At 32.6% G+C, this 24,409-nt stretch overlaps 3 protein-coding genes across 5 annotated transcripts; 2 read left to right on the top strand and 1 right to left on the bottom strand.

The window, feature by feature from the left end:
• Positions 1-440: 440 nt before the first annotated feature.
• Positions 441-3,616, top strand: LOC139905333 (uncharacterized). Its single transcript, XM_071888242.1, has 2 exons — positions 441-3,084; positions 3,141-3,616. The coding sequence occupies exon 1, from the start codon at positions 585-587 to the stop codon at positions 1,587-1,589; it is 1,005 nt and encodes a 334-aa protein (XP_071744343.1). The 5' UTR covers positions 441-584; the 3' UTR covers positions 1,590-3,084; positions 3,141-3,616.
• A 3,676-nt stretch (positions 3,617-7,292) lies between these two features.
• Positions 7,293-9,596, bottom strand: LOC121117694 (dual specificity mitogen-activated protein kinase kinase 4). The gene has a single exon (XM_040712163.2). It carries the CDS (start codon positions 9,263-9,265, stop codon positions 7,991-7,993), a length of 1,275 nt encoding a protein of 424 aa, XP_040568097.1. The 5' UTR covers positions 9,266-9,596; the 3' UTR covers positions 7,293-7,990.
• A 1,619-nt stretch (positions 9,597-11,215) lies between these two features.
• LOC121117714 (uncharacterized protein KIAA2013 homolog) lies at positions 11,216-16,151 on the top strand. Of its 3 annotated transcripts, none has more exons than XM_040712194.2 (7): positions 11,216-12,235; positions 12,302-12,557; positions 12,619-12,893; positions 12,967-13,054; positions 13,144-13,564; positions 13,629-13,800; positions 15,907-16,151. In XM_040712194.2, the coding sequence occupies exons 1-7, from the start codon at positions 11,514-11,516 to the stop codon at positions 15,932-15,934; spliced, it is 1,962 nt and encodes a 653-aa protein (XP_040568128.1). In that variant the 5' UTR covers positions 11,216-11,513; the 3' UTR covers positions 15,935-16,151. The 3 variants fall into 3 exon arrangements, with proteins under 3 accessions (XP_040568128.1, XP_040568129.1, XP_040568127.1); XM_040712195.2 differs by having other exon boundaries at positions 11,305-12,235; positions 14,295-16,151; XM_040712193.2 differs by lacking the exon at positions 15,907-16,151 and adding an exon at positions 13,888-14,098 and having other exon boundaries at positions 11,316-12,235.
• Positions 16,152-24,409: the final 8,258 nt, after the last annotated feature.

Below are 24,409 nucleotides of genomic sequence, written 5' to 3'. Positions count from 1 at the left end.
TTAATAAATTATATCTCTAAGACAATATTGGGGCCAAATTAAGTCAGATAGATAAAACGGAGGTTTTAAACTACAGTTAACACTCTCGGGTATCTCAATTCATCGCAGAAATTTGAATTCAAATCCTGTAATTTACCGTAATATCTCTTTCAAATATTGCCTGTCATTTTATAAATATAAATGATTGAACCTTTGAATATAAAACGCGTTTTCCGCTTCCCGTGATACATTTCTGATAATTAATAAATTACAGCAATTATTTCAAGAGTACTTTACAGCCAAAAATAAAAACAAAGACACACACAACATTTTTCGTATGGATTTAAAGTACTTCACATTGAGTGGATATTTGAGTTAGACGTTTAACGTTACTGGTTGCAAATGTGAAGTACTTTACAGCCAAAAAAGAAAAAAAAGACGCACACAACATTTTTCGTATGGAGTACTCTTGAAATATTTAAGAGCGTGAGAATTTGTTTCATTGAATACAAGATAAATTAAATTATTACTGCTTAAAAGGGACATAAATAATAGTTATGTACTTTTTAGAGTGGATTGTTGCAGTAATTTATTAATTATCAGAAATGTATCACAGGAAGCGGAAAACGCATTTTAACAGAGAGTTGGTGATTTGTTCTATCTGTCAGAAGGAAATACAGAAGGACAACTTTAATGATCACAAAGTTAAACTCCATAAGAATGACCCCAGCTGCAAGTATCAAGTGAAAATTGATCATAAGAAGCAGAAAACATTGAACTTTGCTGTTAAGACAACTTCCTCTGCTACATCCTCATCCTCAGTCACTGCCTCCTCCTGTCCCGATGACCCTGCTCCAGTTGAGGCCTTACTGCCTGAACCAAGATCTGAAAAGTCCGTTTCTGCTGAAGAGAAAGTTACTGCAGACACAGAAAATAATGGCGACTCATCAAATTACCCCAGCGGATGGATTTCTCATGGAATAAGACTTCCTAAACTCGAAATCGGACCAATCTTCTCTCCCGAGCAGTTCTCTGTAGTCAACAACAACAATATTCCCTCTGCAGAGGACTCTGAGACTAGCGACAACGTCCAGGGAGGTAAGAAGAGCAAGACTGAGGAGATGGAGTTTGTGGACGGAGGCCCAGAGTACCCTGTCGTCTTCACGAGCCAGCTGGGTGAACCGATACTTACAGGGCGGGAGCCAAAGCGGAAGGACATCCAGACCAGAACCAGAGTGGAGACTGAGCGGGAAACTGTGCCTAAAGTCGAGAGAGATCATACTCTACAGCCCAAGTTACAAACATATAGTCCTCAGATAGATGACAAATACTCCAGAGACTTTCAATATGACTGGTTCCGTAAGTTCCCGTGGCTAGAATATGACGAGGTTGAAAAGTCAGTCAAGTGTTTCACCTGTTCCAAATTTTCCATTTCCAACCTTGGGAAATTTGAGTTCAAAACATGGAAAAACAGTTCCTCTTTGAAAGTTCATTCTAACAACAAAAATACAAACTGTCGATGGAAAAGTGGATCAATTTCCTCACATCAAAGAGAAAGAATACCTCGGTTCTCGGCCATGTTCAGTCTCAACATGCTGAGGAAGTCGTGAAGTGGCGAGCTTATTTGAGGTATCTTTTCCAAACTGTTGGGTTCCTCGCAAAGCAAGGATTGGCTTTTAGGGGCGATTCCGAAACAAGAGAAAAGTTGACGGAATCTAATGAAAACAATCGAGGAAACTTCTTGGAGCTTTTGTCCCTGCCTTCACACGACAATCATATTCTCAAAGATAAACTGGAGGCCGAAGTCAAAAAATTTGGTTCAGCTGGGGCAGGTTTTGCCAAATGGACTTCACCTGACATCCAAAATGAGCTGATAGAGATTATAGCATCCAAAGTGACAGAAAATATAATTGAAGATGTCAAGACTTGTGCCGGCGATGATGACTACTGGTTCTCTGTAATTGTTGATGGGACATCAGATATGTCAAACACGGAGCAGTTCAGTCTGTCACTGGGATATCTGACGAGTGAAGGCATCAAGAAAGAGAGCTTCGTCAAGTCTGTAAAAGTTACCCAGACTGACAGGCAAATATTTGTTTGAGAAGCTTCACGAGGCTGTCAAGGATCTCGTCCTTAACCCCGCCCGTACTGTCTCCCTGGCCGCGGACGGTGCCTCCAACATATCCGGCATCAAGAAGGGCCTTGCCGCCAGGTGAAAGGAAGCAGCCCCACTGTGTGTCTACATCCACTGCTACGCCCATGTCCTCAATCTTGTAGTCAAGGATTTTCTCTCAGATATAACCCTGTTGAGAAATACAATGGGGACAGTACAAATTTTATACAACTTCATTGAAGGGTCACCAAAGAGGTCAGCAATCTACAAGTCGGTGAAGATAACAAGTAAAGATGAGGAGCATGCCAAGGTGATGACCCTGAAGAACCAGTCTGCTACCCGCTGGAGTCTCCGCTACGATGCTGTACACGCTGTATCTCTAGGGATGGTCATAATCATGAAGACCCTCATAATAATGAGAAAAGATAAAGATACATTGTCGAGTTCAACAGCAACTTCTCTGCTCAACAGCATCTTTAGTCACGAATTTGTTTTCGGCATTGAACTGTTGAAGACACTCCTCAGACACACATCTAGCTTGTCAGATGAACTTCAAGGCAGAAAGGTTGACCTAACAAAGGCCCGGAAACACGTCAACCTAGTGATTAGGACTCTTGAAGATCTTAAGAATGAGAAAATCTTTGAATCAATCTGGAAACTTGCTGAGTTGAAGTCGTCTGAGATGAAATCAGTATTTGACCAGGAGGACTCAATTGATTTGGAATTCAAGGAGGCGAAGATTCCAAGGAATAAAGTGGAAAGGAACAACTGAATCCTACTTCCGTGAAACACATTTCGATGTTGCAATCAATAAGATTGTATTAGAGCTTGAGAGTAGATTTGCCACCGACGATACAAACATCACAATGGATCTCATTGCAATCGTCAATGACAGTGAAGTGGAGACCTGTGTCATTGAGAGTGTCGCCAAGCACTACAGACTTGAACTCGAGCAGCTCCAGTCAGACCATGCAATCTTCCAGCAATTCAAGGTTAATATTATAATGTTTCATTTTGCATTATATGTTTAAAATTTATGTTTCTCTAGGCAGATATTGACGCAGAAGACATGGTTTCGTCACAAATTGCTGCGGAGTTAATAAGCTCGGGAGTGTTCCGCCTGATGCCGGAGCTATACAAGGTGATCGTTATCCTGGCCTCAATGCCCATCAGCAGCTGTGAGGCGGAGCGGTCATTCTCCTGTCTCAGAAGGCTCAAGAACCACATGAGGACCACCATGGACCAGGAGAGGCTCTCCTCCCTCACCCTCTTGAACATGGACAGGGTGATGGTGGACAAGGTGCTCCATGAATACATGGACAGTTTGATTGACACCTTTGCGTCAAGGAAAGAGAGGAAAAACTTCTTCTTCTAATCATGATAAAGAACACATGCATTTTTTTCTTCCTTTTTTTTTGAAACACATCACCACGTATACATGCGAGTTAAGAACATCAAGACTTGTGAACATAATTTATTTTCTGTCGATGTAACCGTTTCATGGTATATTATAATCTCGTTCATAATCTTCATCCGTTATTATTTTAAAAATATTTAAGGAGGTTTAAATTGTTTGACTTAATTGTTTAGTTTAAAAATTTTCTCTCATTCTTGCACCGTGCATTTTATACTCCATTATACTCCTTCCTTTATGAATAGGTCGGCATTGACTTTCCGTCTAGAGTTTTTCCTTTTCATTTTATTTTTCCCAATGTTTGCCTCAAGAAAATAATGGTCAGACAGTCCATTGGACGATATTCTTGCAAGATTTAATCTATGCTGTAGCATTTGCCCTGTTTAAATATCCCACGTTCACCACTGAAAATCAACCGTTCACCCTTGTAAAGCGGACCGAAAATCTTCCTGGCATACGGCACTGGGTATAACCTTGTATTTCTATTAACCTTGGTTATGCTTTGTCTGTTAAGAGCACACACGAATGTTCCCTCAGGCTTTGAATATAATTGAATCTATCTAGGAAAGGATGCTCACTACTCAGGAATTGAATAATAATGATAACTGCTAAGGAAAAGAAAATTCCTTCTTTATATTACCAATTATAAACTAACGGACCAGCTAAAAAACAAACAAACACCGAATTTACATCATTGGTTGGTAACTTTGATAGACGACATATTTGCTGACATTGATCAATATAACAACAATAGTTCTCATTGATCACTAATACGTTTGAATTTTCAACATTGGGATAAATAAGAGCACGAATATTACTATTTGAAAATCAAATAAAAATTTATTAAATTTAATGTGTTAACAAAATCAAAGTCTTAAAGCATTACCACAATATCAGTCCCTCCAATAGCTACCAGGATATCATGTATAAATAATTAATTAAAGCTATATTGGACTTTAAATCACTTAAAAATATGTTAAGTTAGAGTCGAATAAATATTCAAAATTTAATAGCGAAAGTCAGGAAGAGGAAACTCTTTCTCAATGAATCTCCAGTATTAAAAAGTACATGATATTTCACTTATGAAGACTAGTGATGGGACGATTAATCAGAATTCGGCACTGGGAAAATAATGTTTAATTTCTTAAACTTTTCGAATTTTTTGTTCACAAATTTTTATTTTAGAAATTTAATTTTTGCTGAGGGTTTTATGAAATTTTTTCCAAAAAATACTATTTTTTTGTGAACAAATTTAGATTTAGGAAATTTTTTGCGAATAGCCAAGGGGTTTTAGCCTTTTTTTTCCAAAAAATTTAACTTTTTGTGAATAGTTGTAGATTTTTTGACTAAAAGTGAAATATCAGTTGTATATTTTCAAAAAATTTATTATTAGAAATTTAATTTTTTTCCAAAAAATTTCAATTTTTTTTTCCAAGGCAATTCCAAAAACCATCCCCCTCCCCCAAAAATATAATCCTGTGGACGCCCCTGATAGTAAAGTTGTATGTTTTAACTATTATTTAAAATATTAAATAATCCGAATCGTTAATTTTTATTACAATCGTTTCGGAATCGCATAAGGATTTTATTTTTAATATTCCCATCACTAAAGAAGTCTATTGTGCCCAACTTGTAGATTGAAAAAAAAATAAAATAGAAAATTCTCAATATATATACATATATTCAAGTAGGAACAAGAAAAATATTGGTTATATGATTTTATATTTGGTAAACCAATTACAAACTTTTAAAAGAAAAAGAAGCCTGAACTAACTATTCCCACGCAGAAATTATAATGTTCGGTTTTACATTAAAAAGTAATAATCAATTAAAAAGAATCATTAATATATTGGCAACTATCAATACATCCTTTGAAGAACTCAAGCTATAAAACTTAAAATAATACAAGTCATTTCAAGATGTAGCATTGAAATTCTATAAATAAAAATATATGTATGTGCATTGTCTAATTAATAATTATACAAGGAGGCGCAACAAAACAATAGTGAAGATAAATTAAATATTATGTCTACACCCAAATAATATCTTACAGATGGATTCCATCATGAAGACGGTAAATTTACAGATACTTTGAAGTTATAAAATATAATTGTAAACATATCTTCAGTGAAATCATGAAGTATCAATTCAAATCGCCTGATAATGAAGCTAAGAGTGTTGGATTTCTGTCCGGATAGTTCTTGTAGTAAAATCGGGTCACAAAATAAAATTGGTCTTGATAATCCAATTCCACAAAAAAAGCGGAAAGAAAAAGATTTGTTTGATTATTTTCGGGGAAAGGAAATTTCAGTCCGAGACATAGACGGAGTTTAAAACTTGTTCTAAGCGGCAAATTTTTATTTATCAGGCTTATGAACGGAATGCAAAATTGAACGGCGTCCCATGGAACTTGCGTTCAATTAACGAAACATATATATATATACTTTGAACACTAAAAATCAAATAGTACTTACAAAAAATTCAAGAAATCAATGTTTATATATTTAGTTTTTTAAATATGATTTAACTATTTTTTTGGCATTTGCACCGAGGAGGCTGCTGAGTGGGCACTTTTTGAAGGCTCTTATTGGTAGTACTCCATCTTAACTCGAATATATGAACTTGTCTCGTTCAATAATTCTGAATCATACCATCGAAGCTCATCATTTGGCCGTAAATATAAGCGAATGGGCCACTAAAAATGATCATTTCTGCTCTCAGGAGTTGCAATTGCCGCAGTATAGTTCTGAGCACATAGTTTCCCTTTGAGTAGTTGGACTTCACCCAGGGTAAGACCATCTCGTTGAAGACGTCCTGGTACTCCTTGGCCCAGATTTTCAAGCCTTTCGGGAACCAATACCCCCCCGTATAATATCCTCTTCCCGTCTGATACCACAATTCCCAGTATCATCGCGGAGGCTGGGAACATAGTCTAGTTGACCAACAGAATCTTATTGACCACTAAAGCGAGGCTGTGGTCGTTCCAGGATTTTTATGACTAGTCCACGCTTCATGTTTTTTGGTTTTGTTGCTGTACTGGTAGCTATTTATTCTTTTCCTTTAGGCCTATATTTCAACAATGATTGAACCGATTTTAGTCAGATATAGCTCATTTGGACGCTCATATTCACCGAGTTATTTTGTTAAAAAATCCTAGAAGCCTCTCTGACATCAATTTGCTGCCGTACAGTGTATAGGGTACTACTTTATTATTGAAACGTGGCACGGAACGGAAATATGGGATAAAAGATGAACGAAGAAAAAAAAATTGAACGGAACGCTTATGTGCCTGTTATTGATTAACATACGATGTATATAAAATAAACCTTAAGGGATTCAAGAGTGTCTAACCACACGCAAACTCTGCTTATGGTCTGAGATCACAGTCTTGACCAAAGTCGATTAATAAAAATCCCTTAAGACGAACCAAAAAAAATATCAAACCCAGTCTCAGCACAAGTAACTTCATACTGATATACAATTATGAACCCGAAGGAACGGTTGAGTTGAGATACACCCATGAACAAGAGGTCTTCTTTGTCTATTCTATAGTGATTAGTTTCCTTTTAAAGATGAGAATGCAAATATTCAACTCATAGAAAATCAAAATGAATACACTACTTGTAACTTCATGACGTGTAATTACATTAAAACGTGTTTCAAAGTGGAAAAGGGCTGCTACTTGATTTAAAATTCAAGGCACAAATCAGAACACACCTAAAAATCATCTAATTTGTATCATTTGCCAATTTCTTGAAAGATAATAATACCACAACACTATAAAGGTACATTATGTATCTATGAACAATTTCAAAATTCGCTATTTCATTTTATGATAATAATTATAAAAATTAAAAACTGCGTAAGTCCCTGAGTGATTTGTACATAATAACTAATATATGTATAAATAATAATAATATTTATAATGCATGATAACAATTAAAATAAATGAAGAAATGTGTTTGCAAATTTACATAATATTATAACTTATAAGATAAACTACAGAGGAATGTAAAATGACTATTTTTCAAAAGATTTCTTATTTTACGTATACATAATGTATTTAAATGCAACAAAGTTGAAAACTTAAAATTAAGTGCGTATTGCTATATTGTATGTAAATTGTAAAAGGAATACTAATAATAATAATAAAGTATTGGCGTGGAATGGAATTGGCTTGCTTACAATATGCTAATTAAATCGTTCAACAGGGGCCGAGGGAAAAGGAAAGAATCAATGGACGTTTTTATGTTGATGTATATACCTACATGATCGAGATAATGCATATAAAAATAGAAATATCCAAAGAGTGAATAAAGTAGGATGGAGAGAGAGATACGTAGATTAATAATATGACATAGGAGTTTTGAAAGGCAATTATCAATATCTTGATTTTACCTTGTGGTTTTTTTTTTTTTCGTTTTTAGATTCTACTATTTGCTTAAGGCAATTATTGTATTAATTCCATTATACCTTCATTCTAACTAAGATAAATCCATGTCATCATTTTTCTTTTGGAAGAAATCAGTAACATAACCCGCCACATCCGCCTCTTCTGCTTTTGATGTCTTTATAAAAGGAAACTCAAGCAATTTATCATACTTGGGCCGTCGCCTCTCTTCTTTGATTAGACATGTATTGACAAACTCTAGAAATTGGGGAGTGAAAACTCCATCATCAGGACTAAGTTTAGGAGGATCACCATGAACAACTTGCTGTAGTTGTTCAAAGACGGAATTCCACTTGGGGTATGGAAATTTGCCAGTTGATAACTCCACTAATGTTATTCCAAGACTCCAAACATCTGAACGAACATCATAGCCCCTCGCCCTTTGAGGGTCAATTCGTTCAGGTGCCATATAAGGACGGCAACCTGCATCGCGCGTCTTGGCAATGGAATCCACCAATCTTCCAGAGATGCCAAAATCACACAACTTAATATTCCCCTTTATATCTAAAAGAATGTTAGAAGGTTTAACATCCCTATGAATGATCTTGAGACGTTCTTTTAAATAATTGAGAGCAAACACTGTTGCAACGGTGATTTTTCCAATAATATTTTCTGGAATACGACTGTTCATATCTTCGTATATGTACTTATAAAACTTATCTGAGGAAATATCCATGATTTCCATGCATATCCAACAGTCTCCCTCCTTAAAGATAGCCCCAAAAAAACTAACAATATTTGGACAATCCGCACATTTCATAACTACTTCTAGATCCATAAGTAACTCCTTTTGTTCCTTTTCATCCACAGTGGATCGAATTCTTTTAACAGCCATGATTGTTCCCGTTTGACGGAATGACATTCGATTAACGGATCCAAAAGCTCCCCTCCCAATTTCTCCTTCATCCTTGAGATCCTCCGCTTTAAACTCATATTCATTCATCTCAGGAGGCAATTTGAGCTTTCCTGCGGAGTGTGCATTTTGGTAAAGAAGAAACCGTCGACTATGATTCGTCTCTGGAGAACTAAGAGGGAGACCCGCGAGGGGCCGCATGTTGGGCTGTGAAAAACTGATTTTAAGACCCTCTCTTTTCTCCTTCATGTTTTCAGTTGGAATTCGACCTCCTCCTGGCAAAGGAATCACACGGTGGTGTTCGGGAACAAAGGCAGAATTACTCCAATCCTCTCCTGATTTGTAGCGGCGATCTCTCCCGGATCCGGGTCGGCTGAGCCGGCTAAAAGCACTACTTGTTTGGGACTCTTCTATCTTGAAATTATTGCTTCCGTTCGAGCCTCTCGTATTCCACATTGTAGAAGAATCAAGACAAAGGCAGAATTCCCATGAGAAGGCCGCTTCTTTTTACTCTTTACACTTGACAAATTACAGTAATTACTAATTAGTTTACACAATAAACACTTACAATTTCCAAAGACCAGAACACTTATGAAATTAGTTACTCTAGATTATTGTAAAATGAGAATTTAGAAGGAACTTGAGCCCTCTCAATCTCCAAAGTCTATCCTGTCAAGGAACGAGCAAACACCCCAACTCCAAGGGGCAATTACTAATTACAAGCTGAACCTGCAGACAAACAACCGGAGAGAAAAAATAAGAAAGAGCAGCTATGACGTAGTACAACAACTACAGACTCAAGCAAAAGAGCTAGAATTCATTTCGAAATATAGGGGAAACATAACGTAAATATGTATATAGCTAGACCAAAGTTAGATCAATGAGTATTTATACTTTCTGGAGGGGCACAAGGTCCAATCACGCAACCCGTTGTGGGGAAAAACATATTTTTTTGGGTGATAAATTAAGCACTCATATAATCTATATATAATCATAAATCTATAACATTTGTCATGGTTGTAATTTTATATTAACATCACGTGGATATAATTTATGAAACTCCACCATTTAGGTGTAATATTTGAAATCCTAAAAAAAAATTTTGAGCAAAAAATGATGGATTTACTTAAGTTATACAACTCAAAATCAAAGTAAATTTATGATAACGGGTTTTCTATCATAAATTTTAAAAGAATTATTCAATTAATTATTAAAACTGATGAATTTGTTCTTCAAAAATAAAGTATCAACTTCAGTTCGTGTTTCTACAAGATCATTATGTAGTAGCTTTCATTCAAATAATAATTGATTAATAAGAAATATTATTCTTCGATTGATCTTTCAATACAAATGTGATTAATTCATAAAGTCGGTATAGTCAAGTGTATTTAAGTAATTAGTCAAATGGATTTGGAGTTGCACCATTCGAATGCTTGGATTCAGAACCAAGACTACAAAATATTATTCCAAGCTATCAAATTAAGAATAATTGATCCTTTGATGTATGTAGTTTTAGTCAAAAAAATTATAATTATTTATTATTTTAGGAACTGAAAATTTAAATTTAATTTCTAAAGGAAGCGTTTCAAACCGATTTTGTCAGTTACAAGTGACTCTGCTGACTCTTTTTCACTCATCAGTCATAATTATTAATTCATGAGAATTAAATGTTCATAGTTAGATTATTTTATCCTTTTAGCACAGGATTGGGAATATTGGAAATCGATACAGTCGGTTTGATGTTTCCAGTTGGTTCTATTTCGGCACCAAATATAAGAATCTTGTTTATCTCAATAAATTAATTCGGTACATTTGTTTATTCAACATTAATGGGGGAATATTTCATATTATTTGAATAAAACTTATTCTAATTCCAAATCCATTGAACTCCGTGTGTGAATACTTGAAACTTTACTACTCCCAGCTCAATTAAATGAAAGTAATTAAAATAAAACTATTTTGATCCATCTAAACTCATGTATTGGGGATACGAATAATCGATACAGTCTGTACGAAGTTTTCTATATTTTTCTGTTCGTCAACTAATATATAGATACATTATCATAGTTATGAATTAATTACATTATTATTCAAAGATGAATGGAGGATATAATATTTAATATTAATATTTAAATGAAACTAATATATAATTTTGTACAAACCCTATTTGAAGTTGACACTTTATTTTTGAATAGCCAATTCATCAGTTTGAATGATTAGTTTAATAATGTTTTGAAAGTTTATTTTATAAAACCATTTAACAGTATATATACTTTGATTTTACAAAGTTCTTATGAGTTCACCAAGTCGAATTTATAATGATAAATGAAGTTTTTCACCACAACAGGTTGCGTGATTAGAGTTTTGCTCCTCCAGAAATTTTTAGAACTCTTTGGTTAGATCTATGGCTAGAATGGGAATTTTAGTTAGTTGACTTGTTACTTCTTTATTAATATTATCAATTAATAATTATTATAATTAATATTATAATATAAGGTACATAGTCATAGTAGATAAATAGCCAGCCGAATAGATAATAGACATACAGTGATAGTTTAGATTAAAATGGTCTCTACTAATGCTAATGGTTCTTAGGAACGGCCCGTACTTGGACTCACGGCTTTGCTTAATTAATTAATTAGTAGTACAAGTTTGGATTCATTCAACTTCCCCGACTTTTTCACGAGTGTTTCCACATGTATGAATGGTAATGATGCCCGAGTGGACCTATCATGAGTTGTATCGCAAACTCCGAAGGACTCTGGACCCGACACTCTCCTCCAAAAAGGGATTGTTTCTCATCTTTTCTGCATTGATTCTCATGGTGTATCTGGGACCTTCCATCCTATCCTGGCTATTTGATCGGAGATCCTCTCATCCCTCCGCCATCTTCAGAAATGGCGATGATTATGCAGAACTCCTGGACCAATTCCCACTCGGCAGTTGTCTCCACGAGCCTCTCTCCGTGTACATGGACGATCTTCTTCGTGGCGATGCTCACATTGTGAGAAATACAGAGTCTCATGAATACCTTCCTTATGTGGGCAATGGATATTTTGGTCTCTCTGTTGAACCAGAATCTCAGTTCTACGTTTTTGGAGCTAAAAGAACCCTCAATGCTCCTTTACACTTCAAGCCCCTTGTCAATGTTGAGCTTAAAGTATCACACTGGAGAAATGAAATGGAGGAAGCAGCCAGTATTGTTCATTTTTCTTCCGGTTTTGTGTATCAACATCGATGTCCCAAAGATGATGAGAATTCTGGAATTACGATTTCCCAAACCATTTTTGCTCATAGGAAAATACCACATATTCTCGTTCAAGAAATAAAATTAGATAATCCATCTAATAAAGAAAATACTTTCAATTTAAGGCGTAGCGGTATTCACAAGGAGTGGAAAACTTCTGAATTTGCTACTCAAGCAAAGTAATATATACTTTCTTATACAAGTATGAAATGGAGTGGAATTAAGATTCATTTATTTTTTTGTAGAATCCAAGATCAGGAGTACTTCATATCCACTGGATCTGAACCCTATCCTGCTCCTGAAGAATCAGATAATCCTTCAACTGTAGACCTTATTCGAGTTGTTACAATTGTGTATCCTAAATTAGAGAAAACAATAACTGTGGCACCAAGGTCATCAGAAACGCTTATTATTTATACGGCCCTTGTTTACTCGGATCCTATTCACCCCCAGGAAGATATCAAAAAAGAAAGAACAAGAACTCAGTCTAGAGCAACAGATGTATGTTGCACAATTAATAATTACTTCAATCACAATTTGAATTTACTAATTCTATTTTTAGGCCTTGACAAAAGCGGTCAAGGAATCTTATTACAAGTTTAGACAAAGCCATGAATCCATATGGAGACATAATTTATGGAATACAGGATTTGGAATAAGTTATTCTTATGCAGATGATGCAGTAAATGGACATAAAATTAATGCAACTATTTATTATGTTCTGAGTCAAGTACCTGCCTTGATTCATTCCATTTATACACCACCTGAATCTCGAAATAAGCTTCAAAGCCATTTGAATTTTCCTGAAGGATGCTATGGAGGTCAACCATCGACCCTGTTAGTAAAATCAAAATGAAATATATATATGAAATGATTATTTAAAATTTCTTGTTTCCCAATTTTTTAATAGAAACGCTCCTAATTTGTGGACTTCTTTAGCTACTGTGTCTAAAGTGAACTACGTCGTCAAACTTTGGAAGCTCTCCTTAGAAAAACATGTAATAGGAATAATTATATATACATTTATCTATGATTTATATTCAATTTGACAAGATTATTTATTGTTTAATTTTCTTTCTATGGAAAGGGATGTCATGCCATGTTGAAGGCTGGTGCTGATGGAGTTTCTCAGGCCATGGTTTTGAGCTTTATGGGTCTCAATTTCCGTCAACATCATCTTGAATTGAACGCTCATCCAAAAGATCTACACAGAGACTTTTATATCAGGCGGCTACGTTTGGGAGGTAATGGCACTCAAGTGAATCTGGGTGTAATTGTTCAGAATGATAATAAAGCTTTACTTCGAGTTTCTCTCGAGAAACAATCTCAAAATTACTATTATGCCTGTGATGCTGGCTGCCTTGATCCCCCAGTCAAATTAGGGACTGTTCCCAAGGATTTTCCAGTCAAGTTGACCGAACCTGTTACGGCCATTTTGTATATTACATCTGATTATTCACATATTTTAGAACTTAAGGATACTATTCACGTTCGTGAAGTAGCGGATGGTAAGTTGTTGGATGGAGATGAACAATACTATTTGATGATTGTCTCTCTACATATTTTTTTCAGCTCCAGCCCATGAGCATCACGTTATTGCGCTGCACAAACATGGTAATAAATTAGGAGGTCTTCCAACCATATTTTGGTTTTCCATTGGCTTCTTCATTTTTGTTTTTCACGTCTTCCTTTTTAAGTTAGTATGGCAAGAGTATTGTTCCGGAAATGATAAGATAAGAACAAGGTAATATAATAATTTATATACATTTGGGTTATAGGTATGGCTTTGAATTAGGGGAGGTGACAATTATTTACCATCTATTATTTTTAGGAGTCGTAGCTATTATTGGTATAATTGATGTACACACCTTCTGTTTTTTGTTTTGTTATTGTACCTCTTAAAATTAAATAGTGTATCCATATTTTTCTGATTGATGAAAAGTATTCTTTTTGAATGGATTTTTTATGTTTACCTATTTTGTAATAGATATTTCATGTTTAGAAATATATTTAGTTAATAATATACGAAAGTTGTTTTCTAACTTGTGAGTTATCATTGTGCTTGATGTAATTGGTATTTTAACTCAGGAATATCATCCATAGATAGTGGACTGCATATAAAAACACTGTAGATGCTTACATATTTAAACGAATATGCACCATAAAAAACTTATAACATATTATTTAATATAAAAAAGAAACCCTAATAACAAATCTTGCTTTATACTTTCTTTCCAGCAACAAATACGTTTGAGGAACACGTCCTTTATTTAGATATACTAATCCAATATGTATGTCTCAAACCTTTCTTTCTTTTTCTGTGATATATTCCATAACTATTTGCCTTCTTTACGTCTTCATTGTTAATAAGCACTACATAAATAATAATAATTAATTAATCATAATAATAAAATATAAAAAAGGGGAAGTCTATTGTGTAATTATTCCTAATTCATTTATAAATATGACTATGAGACACATACTTGTATATTAGTAATGTGTGGGTTGGCTTCTTTTTCGAATTCTCTTGCTCGACCCGCAACATCTATTCCTTGTCCTACAGACTAATTGAATATAATTAATTCAATGTATTTAATTTTAAGTTTATTTACGAAAATGCTCATAAAACTTTCCTCTCAAGACTTCCAAAATTATTTTATTTTATATAAAGGAGTTCAAGTTTTTATAGAATCCCAACAATTTATATTTAACAACTTCTCAAAGAAATGACAGAACCAGCCAGTCTCAACCGATACGTTCTATCTTAGTTTCGATTCAAAATTCCTCAAATTCAATGGTTGGCATTGAAACATGAGACTTGCTCTGAGTTTCTACCCTATATTATTTGAGACTTGAGAACCCTGGAATGGTTACACTTTTGTTTAGTGGTGATAAATTGAAAGTATTTAGAAGAGTAACTTATATGTGCCAAACGAGCTGAATTTTGTTGGAACTGCTGTTTGCAAATACACACCACTCCTATTGGACCTATTCAAAAATATACTTTTGTCAATTTTGATATGTTTCCACATTTTTCCCTATGCTTTAAGATGTGAAAAGCACGAAAATCCTATTTTAGGGTTCTAAGTATTTCCTATACCCTGCTTCGTCGGCCTTGAAGTCTTTGCAAAATGGCATTTTTGATTATTTTAGGCAGTTTTTGTACAAAAAATAGTTATTGATAAAACTTACGATTGAATGTTAAAAAATACATTAAAATAAAAAATATAATTATTATTATGTAGGTTTCAAGATTGTCCTGTACATACTATAAGGTAAATAGAAAAATCTAGGTGAGCAGATGGTAGTACAAAATTTTTACTCCCATCTATCAATGTTATTTTCTTTTATATTTTCCCACTTTTTGGTAAAAATATATTAATTTTTTCCATAGATTACACCTCAATTTTAGATATGAACAGAATTTTTCTATTATCAATTTGAAAATCAGATACTGATCTTAATACTTAGATAATCTTAATGCCAAGATAAGATATATGAAGTATTATTTAAAAATAATCAAATTATAGTTTCATGTCTTTTTTGATATTCAATTGTGTGTTTTATATATACTTTTTGTCCAAAAACTACCTAAAATCATAAAAAATTGCATTATTACGTATTTATTACATATATTTAGATCCTTAAAAAGGATTTTTGAATTTCTCTCATCTCATATTAAGGGAAAAAATACGGAAACAGATCAAAATTCCAAAAAATATATTTTTGAATAGGTCTAACTACCCATGGATCCAATTACCTAAAAGTCAATCCACATATGACTAATGTACATATATTTAACTAAAAATTTCATGGCTCACCTACTGTTATCTTGATTTTAATTTTTCAGGAAATATTCCGATTATGAAAAATGGTAGTAATGACATGATTATAATAGTAATTAACGATATTCATGGTTCAACAACGCTTTCTTTAAAAAAAAAGTTTTATTTTGAAAATACATGCAGATTTTACATAATAATTGTATACTTATAATAATATATCGTTACTTTATAATTTCTTATTTCTAATATTATTTTTAATTTGTACCTACTTACTTATTATAGAAATCAAATACAAAAAATGTCAAAGTTATTTTTATTTATTTGAATTAATCTATGCATTTATTATTATTTTATTATATAGTTTTGATCAGCAAAAATCAAACAAATAAACCTTGGTGCAAATTCATATTTAATGTATATTGTTGATTTTATAGTTTTTGATAATATATAAATGTATTGGAGAAGAAAAGTTAATTTAATTTGATTCAAACAAAAATAAATATAATTAATTCAAAGTTTATTTGAAGGAGTTGTTTTTTTATTAATTATTTATTCTATAAGTGGAAGAATCATCATACAAAATTATGTAAACATTCCGATTTAAATATTCTATCATTCTTTCAAATAATTTATATTGTAAGTTGAATAAATGTCTATTGGTAGAGGTTTATAAAATTGTGCGTAAAACTGCCTTGGAGAAAATTGCCCGTATTTAGTTCCTACTTCATGATGAATAATAACACATTATGAATAATTTGGTGAGCCCAGGACGAACAATGGAGCGGAGGGAATCCATAATGCAATTAATAGGTGTGTTACTGATCTTTGACATTAATTGAAGCATTTAAAAAAGAATAACTTATGTCCAGATCGAAGCTTATTCAATACAATAGAGGTGATATTTTTCGATAAAATAAGAAATATAAAATAATTATTAAGTGTATTCTCAATAATGCTAGAAAATATGACGAATATGATGATAAAATTTTATACTTAAAGATTTATTATATAATTTGAATCTATTTTAGGTCTTTAAAAATTATATAAAACATTTATTGTATTATTTTATGTAGGAATTTATAAAATATAAATATTTGTTTTAATTATTAATTTTTTTACCTATTTACCATTTACTAACAGGATTAGATCAATTATTTCCAACAGACATCAGTTAGATACTCTAACCTTTCCATAAACAAAAACAAAAAAGTAATTTAAAATTGAGGATACCCTTTACAAAATTAAAGAAAAAACAATTATTAATATGACTATTGAAATACAAAAAATGAATTTTTGCATGTAACGTAGAATCCATAAGAAAAAAAATTAAATGGCGTAAAAACACAGAAAAAATGCGGTTTTTAATTTGCAAACTGAAGGCTTAAACTTTTTGTTTTTGTATTAGAGGGGTTTTCTTGGATGAATTGGCGGTGATTTTTAAGGATCCAAGGGTTACCCCGCGGAACCCGAGGACTTGGAACTATTTTTTTTTGTATTAGAGAGGTTCCTTGTATGTATTGGCGGTGGTTTTTAGCAATCCCACTCTACCCCCGGGCCAATCCGAGGGCGGAGGGTATTAAACCATATTTTAAGAAGTCCTAAACTATTTATCCCCCTCCTTACCAATCCTCTCGATACATTTCTTAGAAGATGGGACTGAATTTGAAAAAATCGCAAGGAAATTGTATTGCAATAATATTACTCACACTGGAAGGTACTCCCTTGGGGGGGATGGAACAAACAAATAAGTTAAGATATTTGTCATAAATAATATTAAGCGAATTTATAATATGTTATTATTCTTCATGAAGTTAGTTTGAACAAAATACGACCAATTTTCTCCAGGGCAGTTTTTCTAGTACCGTATAAAATATGTTCTAGAATGCAGGAGCAACTTTTGTAATTACAACCTGAACAGGATTCTTTATTTTTTAAAGCTGTTGTCATTTTTATTTAATTCTTGAGAACGGAGCATTTAAGTTTAAGTAATAAATAGTGTTGTGTGCTCATCAAAGATGGAGAATAAAAAGGGTTTGATCGGGAGTTATAACTAGAGATGCCATGTTTGTAAAGAAAAAACTACGTTTAAAAATTAGAAAAACGGTGGGTGCGTGTGCTCTTTCTTCTATTTTATTCATTATATAATAGCTAATATGTCGTCGTGGTGTAAATGTTTCCCTCTGAAGTAAGAATTCTCGCCTATCTTTGGTGTAAATATTTTAAAAACGAATAATAAAATAAATATGTATGAATTTAAATATAATGAGAATATTTTCACTGCAGTGATGCTATTTTAAACGTAGAAGGTTCTCCTGCTTAAAGTAGTAATTCATTTTCTCCCCCAAATCATATAATAGGCAGCGGATAATTAACAAGGGTCTTAATACAGTTTTACCATATAACTCGCTCCCGCCTTCTCCTCGCGCTCTTTTTTTCCTTACAAAAATCTCACCTTTAGTTATAATACGTATGAGCAGTGATGCATAAAATATGGTATGCCAGTATGTAAAAATAAAACAAAAATGAAGGTTGTAATCCTGACAATTTGAATAATGTTTGCGAGGAGAGCAGCTTAGCTGTCCTGAAATTTTATTAGATCATTATTTATTAATAATCATAGCAACTTTGAAAAATAAAAAAAGCCTGTTCAGATTGCAAACTAGAAACCGCCTCTCCATATTTTATATACCTCTGTTTATAAGTGCAAGCCCCTATTGGACTTGGAATAGAACTGAGTTTTCTAGTGGGCCCCAAAAATTATCACCGCTGTTCTATAATTACTTCTATCAATAAATTTATTATATATATATATTAGCAGAGTGTCCCCGTGTTGCAGGGCTGAATAGAGGGGAATAGGAACAAATAAAGAAGATAAAAACTGGGCTCATAATGCCCTCAGAGGGCATTAAAAATATCATACGAAGTCGAATCAATGGAGGCATGTCATCCGGCCCTCTCAGAATTGTATCATTTTTGGCACACAAGCTCATATTTTTTTTCAAATTGTTAACTTCTAATCAATATTATGAATTACTCTAGTTCAGTTTTCTTTTTTCAGTCTATATAAATCATAACATAAGTTTAAGATATAAAAACGTTAGTAAAATTGACCAGATTTCAGGAGAAAAGTAACCTAACTTTGAGATCCCTTTCTGGGAGCTATGATAAAAAAGTCAACACGATTTTTGGCAGATTGATACCCTTATTTATGTAAAACATGTTGCCAAAGTTTCATATTCATAAGAGTTGGGTAATTTTTTTATTATTGTTGATCAAGTACTTGATAGTGTATTTCAGATATATTTCAGAATTATGAACTGAAATTTAGTACACTTAATTGGATCATGAATTTGAACTTGTGTGCCAAAAATCATCAAAATCTGAGGTGGTTGGGTTACATTTTTTATTTATATTCGTTGATTCCGTTGAAATTTAATTTAAGCACCCTTAAACTTTATTACTGAGTAATATTAAATTACATTGTCCCATTATTATTATTATTTTTTTTCAATTACAGCTATTAAAAAGTAACATTTTTGCACTCTGTAATTCCTGAAAACTTATTTCAATTCTCTTGATGATGAAGAAAGTTGTGTTGCTTTATTGAAATATCATATTAGATCACATATTTCAGTGTAGGTTATAACTGTAAAAAAATAAATATAAATATTTCTTTATCTTATTGATTATAATATTAACAGTTGGAAAAAGGGGTGAAATTCCAAGGATGAATTTGTCATAACTTCCTTAATATTGATGCTAATGATTTTGCTATCAAAATGTTTTCCATTATCTATTAGATAAAACAGGTTTAAAAGGAAAATATTGAATTTGAAATTTTTTTTGTAATATACTTACTTTATGTTTGATTTTAGAGAAATCTTTAGAATTAGTGGATATATAGTGGATCCTGTGATCAAATTGCTATTAGATCCGTGGACGTCACTTAAATGTTATATTTATTGTGAGATAATTTTTCCAGGAACTTTGGAAAATTAAAAGAAAAACTTTTATCTCAAAATTAAATAAATAAAATATTTTAGCCAGGAAATAAAAAATTACCCAAAAAAATCATCATCTTATACTGTCTTGTAATATATGTTGAACACCATTAATTTATTATATGTGGAAATTGTCAAAATCTTCGTGAACATACATTTAAAAACCCAATTATATGTTGTTAACCTGCAAGATATTAGTTCTTCTATTATTTATTTATTCCTATTTTGAACATTCAAATGTATTGGAGAGCAAGGAGCTCTATAAATATCAGTCAGCTGATATTTTGTCTTTAAAAGTTGTAAACACATATTTTACTTTTTGATTTACAATCACGAGGATTTTGAGAATTTTCGCATTTCTAATTATTAGTTTCATGAAACCATTGGGAACTTATCAATTAAAATCATAAGAGGAGAAAAAATTTGAATCTATATACCCATATATCACTGATAATATAGTAACGATGTGTTGTTCGTAGTTTCGCCCCATTTTTTCGTGTATAAATCAGTTACGTCATCGAAACGACAAAGCCGTTTCAATAGCAGTAGTAGTTATACTTACTAATTAATTTTAGTTCTTAATTGATTAAATACTTGGAATATAAGCATAATATTGGTTAAAGAATATTTTGATGTCCTTTCATTTCTTTCCCCCAATAAAAAGTATTCATCCAAATGACTAATGAGAGGTTAAGATTCAACTCCACACATTGAATTGTCGCATTGATCCAGTCATACTTTATGATATTGGTATGAGCATCTCTTACAAGTTCCAAAACAGTTATATATGCATAAAAAGAAAAGGTTGATAATTGATATTTAATCGTGAATAAAATATTGAAGTTATCCATGGAATAGACAGGGTCGACGCGATATTTTTGATACTTGAAATTATTGCAAATAATGAGTGTTAGGTAGGAGTAAATTACTGTAGAATTTTTGCATAATATTGGGTCAGTAGTTGTGAACACATGGTGCTGACAACAATGAAATCCAAAAACTTTAACCCGTCGTGGAAAATAATAATCGTGGTTATGATGATTCGCGCCGGATTTAAGGACTGTGACAGCGTGAAGGATGTCTGCATGGTGAGGAAGACAGTGATGACCATCAGGGTCATTTGTCATTTTTTCCTAATTTACAAATCCCAGATGTGGCTGTCAAAGAACTTAGAGGGACTACACCCGCCTCAACATCTGGCCTCCCAACAGCACTGACTGCAATCCCTGTGACTTCTACCTGAGGGGAGCAGTTGAACGGGACACCAACGGAACCTTGTGCAACGCGGTGACCGAGTTAAAGTAGCGCATCATCATGATTTTCAACAAGTTGCCCAGGGACCAGGTTGAGCGCGCCTGCAACAAATTCTGGTTTAGGCTGGAGAAGGCCATCGCCACTAAGGGTGCCTACTTTGAGTAGAATTCGAAACCAGAGGCCACACCTTTGAAATAGTTCTTGAATTTTTTTATGTAATAAATCCTAGAAGGTTATAAGGATTTTTTAGTAAATTTTTTTTAAATGTATCAAAAATATCGCATCCACCATTTATGACATTATTTTGCCGAACCGGATCTGTTATATTCCTTTCAGGAACAGAGTTGGAAGTACGGAAGCAATATCCCTTTTGTTAATATGATTAACTGGGGATGAGGAGTGAGGGATGTTCTTCTTTCTATTTTATGTACTGTGTGTCTGTTCCTCCCTCCCTTTTCCTCATCTACTCATATTTCTCTTCAGTATCTAGCTATTTATATATCAATTTAGTTAGCTATATATTATTTTATTCTGCTGTCCAAAAATATCAACCTTTAATTTGTAAGAATTCACAATTTCAGTCACTGTCCGATAATATGAATTTGTCAATTATTTGGTTCATATTATCGACAGTGATTATTTAGTAAAAAAAAAAAAATATGACGAAAATACAGCAAATAAATAAAATACTTTTTTTGAAACTCCTATTGAATTGAAATTCGGCAATATTTGTTTAATATAACCAATGGAGAAACGAAATATCTTCATATTACCACACACCAGAAACTATATAAGTGTTGAATTTTTACTGCATATTATTAGAACCTTGATCTTTAAAGTTTTGTTACTCCAAAAGTACAACACCAATCCATTTGAAATTTTATAGGATTATTTAAAAATGTGTGAAGTTTACTTATAAATAACTTTTGATATCTTAGGTTGAAGTGCTAAAAAATTGTTGTGACGTAACTGTCAAATTTCCGACAATTTGGAACGTTCGACGATGCGTAACTTACCCTTTTTGAAATAAAAATAATGAATGCAACTTTAAATGAAGTTTAGCAATTAATGTTTGTAGCCAAAGTTCTGGTAGGTAGCGTTCTAGAGAGTTAAGTACTCCCTTACTCATAACGGCATATTAAATTATTTTTTCAAGCTGTATGGAGTAACTACGCGTGAGTGTGCTCATCAAAAAAGTAATACTGCGGATTTCTAGGGGGAGTGCTCTTCTATTTTAATAAAACAAAGTTTATATGCTCGCGGATGCCTAAAAAATTCGAACGATGCCGGATACAATGGCTAGTAAATAATAATATAGACTCTAGTTTTTTGTGGAGGGAATTAAATTATCGGAAGTTTTAAAGGCTTTAATGAGGGTGATAAAATCAAATTCAATTTTAGTCCAACTTTCCGGATGCAAAAGGATCTTTTAAGCACTCTCGAAAAAAAAAAAAAAAAACGGTGAAACCCCCCTGCCCCCCTACTTCAAAATTACTTTTCCACCCATGAATGCCTATTAACTTAATCTATTTTCAAAATAATAAAAAGAAACTCGCACATCTTGTGATCATTAAAGCCTTTTTATGCTTAAAGTAATAGTTATATAACATTTTTATATTATAAAGTACCCTATTAAGGTAGTATAAAAGGTCAAAGGTCACAAATAAGGTCAACTTCTTCAAAAAAAAATATTTTAGCTTGTGTACTAGGATGTTCAATTTTTAGGGTGCCTTTTAATTCAATCTTCTGTTGTATTTTAATGAAAGAATTGGGTTTGTAAAGTTTCTGTCTTCAAAGGGCATTTTTTGACCTCTATAGCCATCTGAAATGGTTTTTTTAAACGACATTCTATATTTGTACAGAGATTCAATTTTTTGGGAAAAAATTCAAAAATCCAAAGCTGTACAAAAAAAAAATTAAGTTTTCTAAAATCCAATGTTAAATATTAAATTTTTTGGAAAAATATTTCTAAAATCCACAGCTGTTGACAAAAAAATCAAAATTGCATTGCTATTCTTAGAAAATTAAATTAGTTGGAAAAAAATTGAAAAATTAATTTATTTTATAACAAATTTGAAAAAATTTATTTTTGAAAAATTATTTTTTTTGGAAGATTAATTTTTTTATAAAATATTTGAAAAAATATTTTGCTTTGGGGGAAAAAAAATTTGAAAAATTAAAATAAGTTTCTAATTTTCTAGTTATAAGCAAACATTCTTTCACGGACACTTACGATCGCCCTACTTATCGCTGATTTTATACAATAGTATATAAAGTATATATACTCTTAAATCTAGTATAATGTTACTCCAAAGTGTGTATGCAAATACTCGTATGTTGATAGTTACATGGCCATGTGGGTAGTAGCATTAATTTTCTCCTCCATTCATATTGCATAATATATGTAATAAATTAATTCGTGCATTATGTGATAGAAAATGACGTTGTCTATATTACTAAAGCAAACTTGGGCTGTGTAGAACTCATTTTTAAAAACAACCGTGTATAGATAAGACACAATGCCAAACAGTAAGAAATATATCGATCTGGCTTAGAGTAGGTTCTTCCAAGAGATGCTATTAACGATTCCCGGAAATTCCCCGCCGTTGAATTCCCACCTATATTAAAAAAACCAATTTCAAATAAAAAGACAAAAAATAAAGTTTTTTTGCATATCTATTTTCTATTAACTTTCTATTTTCTTTAGTACATTTTCTAAATTAACAGCAAATATCATCTTGAAAAAAAAAAAAACATAAACATATTATATCAATTTTGAAAGAAATAAATATTCAAAATAAAATATTATGAGCAATAGCTCGTAAATAATCAAAATATTTCCATGATTCTCATAACCATTTAAAATAGTCACAATATGTTGGTTACAATCACGATATCGTCTTCTTTGAACAGGCGGAGGATGACCTGCAAGTTGTTGAGGGATCCCTATGCGCATCAAGTTTTCTTCATCCTTTAAAAGTTTGAAAAACTTCCAGAGAACTGGATGGCATGAATCAACTTGCGAGGAAAACTGACTGTGCCATCCTTCCAATATCAAGTATATTAATAACCTACATTAATTGCATAGAGATAATTTAACAGCTTCCAGGTTATCCTCCGCCTGTTTAAAGAAGTCGATATCGTGATTTTAACCAACGTATTGTGACTTTTTTAAATAATTAGTAGAATCGTGAAAAGTTAATAGAAAATATGCAAAAAAATTGATTAACTTATCTTTTTGTCTTTTTATTTTGAAATTTATTTATTAATATAGGTGGAAATTCACCGTAGGGGAATTCTTCAGGGGGAAATT

Source organism: Lepeophtheirus salmonis, chromosome 5, assembly GCF_016086655.4.
Source record: "Lepeophtheirus salmonis chromosome 5, UVic_Lsal_1.4, whole genome shotgun sequence".
Lineage (NCBI taxonomy): Eukaryota > Metazoa > Arthropoda > Copepoda > Siphonostomatoida > Caligidae > Lepeophtheirus > Lepeophtheirus salmonis.
This window is presented reverse-complemented; position numbering and strand designations above follow the sequence as displayed.